This window comes from Bos taurus, chromosome X (assembly GCF_002263795.3).
Source record: "Bos taurus isolate L1 Dominette 01449 registration number 42190680 breed Hereford chromosome X, ARS-UCD2.0, whole genome shotgun sequence".
NCBI lineage: Eukaryota > Metazoa > Chordata > Mammalia > Artiodactyla > Bovidae > Bos > Bos taurus.
This window is the reverse complement of record NC_037357.1, coordinates 15,330,134-15,338,837: the sequence shown is the minus strand read 5'-3', so window position 1 is coordinate 15,338,837 and position 8,704 is coordinate 15,330,134. Positions and strand designations below refer to the sequence as shown.

Genomic DNA, 8,704 nt, shown 5'->3' with positions numbered 1-8,704 from the left:
TATTCAAAATTGCCAAAAACCTGGAAACAACCAAAATGTCCTACAATAGACCAAGGGTTAAACAAACTGTGGTACATCCACACAATGGAATACTACTCAACAATAGAACATAACTGCTGATACACACAACAGTCTCAATGAACCTCAAAAGCAGTACGTTTAGTGACAGCAGCCAACCTCAACAGCTGACAGACTTAATGAATCCACTTACAAGACATATGTGAAAGGTAGGTTTTTTTGAGATGGAGAACAGAGCAGTGGTTGTCAAGGATTGAAAGTGAAAGTGAAAGTGAAGTTGCTCAGTCGTGTCTGACTCTTTGCGATCCCATGGATCGTGGCCTGCCAGGCTCCTCCATCCATGGGGTCTCCAGGAAAGAGTACTGGAGTGGGTTGCCATTTCCTTCTCCAGGGGATCTTCCCGACACATGGATTGAACCCGGGTCTCCCAGATTGTAGGCAGATGCTTTACCATCTGAGTCACCAGGGAAATCCATGTCAAGGATTAGGTCTGAAGAAAGAGCTTGACAACTATTGAGAGTTTAAAGTTGTGGTCCACTGGATAAGGGAATGGCAAACCACTTCAGTATTCTTGCCTTGAGAATCCCATGAACAGTATGAAAAGGCAAAATGATAGGATACTGAAAGAGGAACTCCCCAGGTCAGTAGGTGCCCAATATGCTACTGGAGATCAGTGGAGAAATAACTCCAGAAAGAATGAAGGGATGGAGCCAAAGCAAAACCAATACCCAGTTGTGGATGTTACTGGTGATAGAAACAAGGTCCCATGCTGTAAAGAGCATAGGAACCTGGAACGTTAGGTCCATGAATCAAGGCAAATTGGAAGTGGTCAAACAGGAGATGACAAGAGTGAACGTCGACGTTCTAGGAATCAGTGAACTAAAATGGACTGGAATGGGTGAATTTAACTCAGATGACCATTATATCTACTACTGCGGGCAAGAATCCCTTAGAAGAAATGGAGTAACCATCATGGTCAACAAAAGAGTCTGAAATCAGTACTTGGATGCAATCTCAAAAACGACAGAATGATCTCTGTTCATTTCCAAGGCAAACCATTCACTATCACAGTAATCCAAGTCTATGCCCCAACCAGTAATGCTGAAGAAGCTGAAGTTGAACAGTTCTATGAAGACCTACAAGGCCTTTTAGAACTAACACTTAAAAAAGGTGTCCTTTTCATTCTAGAGGACTGGAATGCAAAAGTAGGAAGCCAAGAAACACCTGGGATAACAAGCAAATGTGGCCTTGGAATACGGAATGAAGCAGGGCAAAGGCTAATAGAGTTTTGCCAAGAGAAAGCACTGGTCATAACAAACACCCTCTTCCAATAACACAAGAGAAGACTCTACACATGGACATCACCAGATGGTCAACACTGAAATCAGATTGATTGTATTCTTTGTAGCCAAAGATGGAGAAGCTCTATACAGTGAGCAAAAACAAGACTGGGAGGTGATTGTGGCTCAGATCATGAACTCCTTATTACCAGATTCAGACTTAAATTGAAGAAAGTAGGGAAAACCTACTTTAGGTCAGGTATGACTTAAATCAAATTCCTTATGATTATATGGTGGAAGTGAGAAATAGATTTAAGGGACTAGATCTGTTAGATAGAGTGCCTGATGAACTATGGACAGAGGTTCGTGACACTGTACAGGAGACAGGGATCAAAACCATCCCCATGGAAAAGAAATGCAAAAAAGCAAAATGGCTGTCTGGGCTGTCTGGGGAGGCCTTACAAATAGCTGTGAAAGGAAGAGAAGCAAAAAGCAAAGGAGAAAAGGAAAGATACAAGCATCTGAATGCAGAGTTCTGAAGAATAGCAAGGAGAGATAAGAAAGCCTGCCTCAGCAATCAATGCAAAGAAATAGAGGAAAACAATAGAATGGGAAAGACTAGAGATCTCTTCAAGAAAATCAGAGATACTAAGAGAACATTTCATGCAAAGATGGGCTCGATAAAGGACAGAAATGGTGTGGACCTAACAGAAGCAGAAGATATTAAGAAGAGGTAGCAAGAATACACAGAAGAACTGTACAAAAAAGATCTTCATGACCAAGATAATCACGATGGTGTGATCACTGACCTAGAGCCAGGCATCCTGGAATGTGAAGTCAAGTGGGCCTTAGAAAGCATCACTACGAACAAAGCTAGTGGAGGTGATGGAATTCCAGGTGAGCTATTCCAAATCCTGAAAGATGATGCTGTGAAAGTGCTGCACTCAATATGCCAGCAAATTTGGAAAACTCAGGAGTGGTCACAGGACTGGAAAAGGTCAGTTTTCATTCCAATCCCAAAGGAAGGCAATGCCAAAAAATGCTCAAACTACCACACAATTGCACTCATCTCACATGCTAGTAAAGTAATGCTCAAAATTCTCCCAGCCAGGCTTCAGCGATATGTGAACCATGAACTTCCAGATGTTCAAACTGGTTTTAGAAAAGGCAGAGGAACCATAGATCAAATTGCCAACATCTGCTGGATCATGGAAAAAGCAAGAGTTCCAGAAAAACATCTATTTCTACTTTATTGACTATGCCAAAGCCTTTGACTGTGTGGATCACAATAAACTGTGGACAGTTCTGAATGAGATGGGAATACCAGACCAGCTGACCTGCCTCTTGAGAAACCTATATGCACGTCAGGAAGCAACAGTTAGAATTGGACATGGAACAACAGACTGGTAACAAATAGGAAAAGGAGTACGTCAAGGCTGTATATTGTTACCCTGCTTATTTAACTTATATGCAGAGTATATCATGAGAAATGCTGGGCTGGAAGAAAGCACAAGCTGGAATCAAGATTGCCAGGAGAGGGAATGCAAACTAGTACAGCCACTATGGAGAACAGTGTGGAGATTCCTTAAAAAACTGGAAATAGAACTGCCTTATGATCCAGCAATCCCACTGCTTGGCATACACACCGAGGAAACCAGAAGGGAAAGAGACACGTGTACCCCAATGTTCATCGCAGCACTGTTTATAATAGCCAGGACATGGAAGCTACCGAGATGTCCATCAGCAGATGAATGGATAAGAAAGCTGTGGTACATATACACAATGGAGTATTACTCAGCCATTAAAAAGAATACATTTGAATCAGTTCTAATGAGGTGGATGAAACTGGAGCCTATTACACAGAGTGAAGTAAGCCAGAAGGAAAAACATAAATACAGTATACTAACGCATATATATGGAATTTAGAAAGATGGTAATGATAACCCTGTATACAAGACAGCAAAAGAGACACTGATGTATGGAGCAGTCTTTTGGACTCTGTGGGAGAGGGAGAGGGTGGGAAGATTTGGGAGAATGGCATTGAAACACGTGAAATGTCATGTATGAAACGAGATGCCAGTCCAGGTTCAGTGCACGATGCTGGATGCTTGGGGCTGGTGCGCTGGGATGGCCCAGGGGGATGGTATGGGGAGGGGGGTGGGAGGAGGGTTCAGGATGGGGAGCACGTGTATACCTGAAATTTTTTTAATTAAAAAAAAAATGAAAAAAAAAAAAAAGATTGCCAGGAGAAATATCAATAACCTCAGATATGCAGATGACACCACCCTTATGGCAGAAAGTGAAAAGGAACTAAAAAGCCTCTTGATGAAAGTGAAAGAGGAGAGTGAAAAATTTGGCTTAAAGCTCAACATTCAGAAAACTAAGATCATGGCATCTGGTCCCATCACTTCATGGGAAATAGATGGGGAAACAGTGGAAACAGTGTCAGACTTTATTTTTATCACTGTAGATGATGATTGCAGCCATGGAATTAAAAGACACTTACTCCTTGGAAGGAAAGTTATGACCAACCTAAATAGCATGTTAAAAAGCAGAGACACTACTTTTTCAACAAAGGTCTATCTAGTCAAGGCTATGGTTTTTCCAGTGGTCATGTATGGATGTGAAAGTTGGACTGTGAAGAAAGCTGAGCGTCGAAGAGTTGATGCTTTTGAACTGTGGTGTTGGAGAATATTCTTGAGACTCCCTTGAACTGCAAGGAGATCCAACCAGTCCATTCTAAAGGAGATCAGTCCTGGGTGTTCTTTGGAAGGACTGATGCTAAAGCTGTAACTCCAATACTTTGGCCACCTCATGTGAAGAGTTGACTCATTGGAAAAGACTGTGATGCTGGGAGGGATTGGGGGCAGGAGGAGAAGGGGACGACAGAGGATGAGATGGCTGGATGGCATCACTGACTCGATGGACGTGAGTCTGAGTGAACTCCGGGAGTTGGTGATGGACAGGGAGGCTTGGTGTGCTGCAGTTCATGGGGTCGCAAAGAGTCGGACACTACTGAGCGACTGAACTGAACTGAACCGATAATATTGTTTTCTTTTTGTGTGGCTAAGGGGCCTGCAGGGACCTTGGGTGGACACTAATGTATCCTCAAGTACATGCCCTGGATGACAGTCAGCAGAATCATAAGAAAGAGTAACTGATATGACTTCCCCAAGGGCCCGGGTGATTTAGCAGTCTCTTCTGCCTCCCAGCTCCTTCCTTTTATGGGTCCCTTAGATAGAACTCCCACAGAGCTTACCAAAACTTCTCTGGTTTTTTGTTTTTTTTTTTTTTTTTTGGTTTTGAATTGACCAGTTTGGCCTTATCCAGGGAACCCTAGAAGCACTTAACCTATGGGACCTAATAAAAGCTATAAATCCCAGATCCTGCTGCCTTCCTGACTATACCCTGCTCTGACCTCCTATGCAGCTCTCCAGGAGTGCTTTGTGCCTCCTCCAGGTCTTATGAGTAATAAACTTCTTCATTTAACTTTCCCTTGCAGTCTTTGTTGAATTTTGGTTCACCATCCAATTCCCCACCCAGGGCTCTACTTAACAAACATTATTTTAACAAAAAGCAAGCACTGAAATAGGGACCACAGTAGCAGATCAGGGACTTTCTATGTTGATGGAGCTGTTCCATGTCCTGAATGTGGTGGTGGATGCACACATGTATACATGTGCTAAATTCATAGTACTGGGTTCCAAAAGAGGTTGTTTTATTGCATAATGTAAGAAAATAATAAGATATATCATAGTGCCATGGACTGCATACAGAACTATCCTTACTACTTAGTAAATTCTTATTTTAGCACAACTATACTTTTGCATGGGCTTCCCTGGTGGCTCAGTGGTAAAGAATCCCCCTGCCAGTGCAAGAGAAGCAGGTTCAACCTCTGGGTGGGGAAGGAAATGGCAACCTGCTCCAGTATTCTAGCCTGGGAAATTTCATGGACAGAGGAGACTGGCAGGCTACAGTCCATGGGGTTGCAAAGAGACATGACTGAGCAACTAAACAGCATGTTTTTGCATATTTTAAAAATATCTTTTATGTTGTATATTATATATATATCATATATGTTTCTAATTCTTCTAACGATTATTCTGAAATGGTGTCAGGTATTTTGTTCTTATTATTTAAAATGAAGAAATAAAAGGTCAGTAAAAGGCTAGTACCCTATCAGGGAAGCAGCAGTAGGTATAAAGTTTCTTACTCATCAAATCCAAACTACCTAAGGCATAAAGAAATAGCATTAATTTTAAAACGTGGGTCTCACACATGGTTACTACTCCAGCTTTCTAGGCTAAAGGTCCATTTCCACGGTGATATGCAAATCAAGTCGCTGGAGGCGGAGCCTGGCTCCACAAACATCACATATGCAAATTGCGGGTGGTGTCATGTCCGCCGTTGCTAGGTGACCTTTTTTACGCAGGCTGCCAAGCAGGGCATCTCCTGACATCTCTAAAGGAACATGACCAAAAAGTTAACTCGACCCCACATGACCCTGATTCTGACTTTGCATATGTGCTGGTTGTGTCCCACCCACCCCAATCCCCATCCCACCACAGTCTTACTGTCTAGGCCCCTGCCCCCATGGGAATTCATGTCAAGCACACTGTCCACCCACCCCTGCATCCCATGCCATGGCTTTGTCCGTCACCTTGCCCTCTTCGCCCTATTACAATGCCGCCCTCACTGTCCTGAGCGTCACCACCAGGACCCGGTCCCTCTGCGGACTTGGCCTGGCTCCCACTTGCTCAGAGCCAATGGGGGAGCCTTCCGTTCCCTCGCCTCCCCCAAGATCCCACTCCACCCCCACCTCTGCTGCAACCAGCCTCTCCCACCCAGGGCCACACCATGCACTGTCACCATGAGTGACTTCTCCTCTCTGCCTGCCATCCCCGACTCCACCCACACCCGCAACACTCCCCCTCTGCTCCAACCAGACCCCCGACCTCCATCCCTCCAACAAAGCGTGTCCCACCACCACCTTCCAGACCAAGTGACTGAAGCACACAAGGATGTCTTGAAACACTTTATTGATTTGACATTACTGGGCCCAAGGCACGGGGCTATGCAATTGGTCTGTGATCAGGACTGGCACCGGACAGCCAGAGGCGGCCTGTCCGGAGGCCAGGGACTGGCCACTGGGGACCCAGGTGTAGCTGGGCAGCTAGTGTGGACCCGGGGCCACCAGGGAGATGGTTGTCATCCCAAAAATGCTGCTGAGCAGAGCATTGTTGTGGATCGCCATGTCCACCAACTTGGGGGTGATGCGCTTCTCGCCGTTCTTCTGGGCCTCATTGCCTGCCAGCTCCAGGACCTTGGACGTCAGGTCCTGAATGACCGCTGCTAGGAAGACTGGTGCAGACGAGCTCAGGCGCTGGGCATAGTGGCCTTTGCGCAGGAGGTGCTCCATGTGGCTCACAGAAAAAGAGAGCTCGGATTGGGCGGTGCGGGAGCGGATACCAGACGACCTCTGATGGCCCCTTTTCTTCGGCATGCTGGCTGTTGAGCCCGCTTTCTCCAAGGCCTTGCTCTTCTTTGCGATGGGAAGAGGTGCGGTGGGATAAGGTGCGATGAGATGAGATACGGTGAGATGAAGCAGTTGGTTCCAACCTCTCAAGACAACTGCTACTCTCAGATCTCTACTCCGTATCCTAGAAACCACAGGCTGGCGCCTCATTGGTCGGGACGCATGCTCTGTGACACGTAGACCCTGTGAGGTCATTGCTTTCTCGTGCTCCCCACCCCTCCCCCAACCCCCACAGGCCTTGGCCTGCAAAGAAATGATGCTGGCAGAATCCTGCTCACCCTGCCCACTGGACCCTTTCTTTGTCAAAACTCTCCCTTTCCACTGCACAGGAGCTTTGTACAGAAAAGGCAGCAGACCACCCACTGGCACCAAGTATACGCTGGTGGTGCTGGGCCACCATCATGACTGTATCTAGTTCCAAAATGTTGGCACCGCTGCAAAGAGAAACCCCTGTACCTGGCCAGACAATCATTCCCCACCCCCCCCACCCCCCCCCACCCCGGTCCTGCAGTTTCCCCTACCCCACCCCACCCCATAGTCCTCAGGCAACCACTCATCAGCTTCCTGTCCACAGCCCTTTGCCTATTCTGGAGACTTCCTAGAGATAGAGGCATACAATAAATATGTGGCCTTCTGTCACTGAGCATAGGGTTCATGCACATATGAATGAATCAGTAGCATGAATCAGTACTTCTTTCCTTTTCCTGGTTGAATAATATTCCACTGTATGGCTAGACTACACATGTTTTGTATCCACTAGGCAGTGGATGGACATTTGGGTGACTTCTCCTTTGTGCATACGGGGAATAGTGCTGTGATGGACATTCCTGTACAGGTTTCTGTTTTCCACTCTTTGGGATTTATGTCCATGAATAGATTTATGGGTTTATTTCCATACTGTTAATTTTATTTCACTGATCTATGTGTCTATCCTTATGCTAGTACCACACAGTTTTGTTAACTGTAGCTTTGGAGTAAGTTTTGAAATCCAGAAGTAGGTGTTCATCATGCCTCGGTACACTTTACTGAAATATATACTGTTAGTCTGTTTCCCTGCCTTCCTGAAAGGGACCTAGAGTTTTTTAGTCAGTGTGATTTTGAATTAGGAGAATACCTTTTGGTGACTATTGGACACTGGCTCTGATCTCACACTAATTCCAAGATGCCCAAGTGTCACTTTGGTCCATCAGTCATAGTAAGAGCTTATGGAGGTCAAGAGATCAATGAAATTTCAGCTCAGGCTCATCTCCATTGGGGCCGGTGTGTACCCAAACCAATCTCATGCTTATCTACACAGTTCTGGAATGCAAAATTAAGATAGACGTGTTCAGCAACTGGAAGACTCCACAACAGACCTGCAGAGTGAGGGCTATTTTGGTAAGGATGGCCAAATGAAAGCAATTAGAATTGCCTCTATCTAGAAATATGGTAAACCAAAAGTCTTGCACATACCTGAATGGATTTCAGAGATTTGCAGCACCATCAAGGGCTACAAACATGCAGGAGTGATGATTTACTCCATACTCCCATTAAAGTAGCCTATTTGGCCTGTGTAGAAAACAGATGGTCTTGGAGAATGACAGTGTATTTTCATTAGCTTGACCAGGTGGTGATTTCAATTTCAGGTGCTATACCAATGTAGTTTCATTGCTTGAGCAAATTGACATCCCCAGTGCTACTTGCCCCCTTCATGGATCACAGCCTTGTTATGGTGAAGGTGCTTGCATAACTCAGTGAAGCTATGAGCCATGCCATGCAGGGCCACTGAAGACAGATGGATCTTAGTGGAGACTTCTGACAAATTGTGGTCCACTGGAGGAGGAAAATGGCAACACACTCTAGTATTCTTGCCTCTAGAACTCCATGGGCA

At 45.3% G+C, this 8,704-nt stretch overlaps 1 protein-coding gene across 1 annotated transcript; it reads right to left on the bottom strand.

Annotated features, from left to right (window-relative positions):
• Positions 1 to 6,320: 6,320 nt before the first annotated feature.
• Positions 6,321 to 6,934, bottom strand: LOC528006 (histone H2A-Bbd (H2A Barr body-deficient)-like). Its single transcript, NM_001075905.2, has one exon. It carries the CDS (start codon positions 6,799 to 6,801, stop codon positions 6,472 to 6,474), a length of 330 nt encoding a protein of 109 aa, NP_001069373.1. The 5' UTR covers positions 6,802 to 6,934; the 3' UTR covers positions 6,321 to 6,471.
• Positions 6,935 to 8,704: the final 1,770 nt, after the last annotated feature.

Excerpts from the sequence above, each read along its gene's own strand:
- LOC528006 (NM_001075905.2), bottom strand. The coding sequence starts at position 6,801 with ATGCCGAAGAAAAGGGGCCATCAGAGGTCGTCTGGTATCCGCTCCCGC.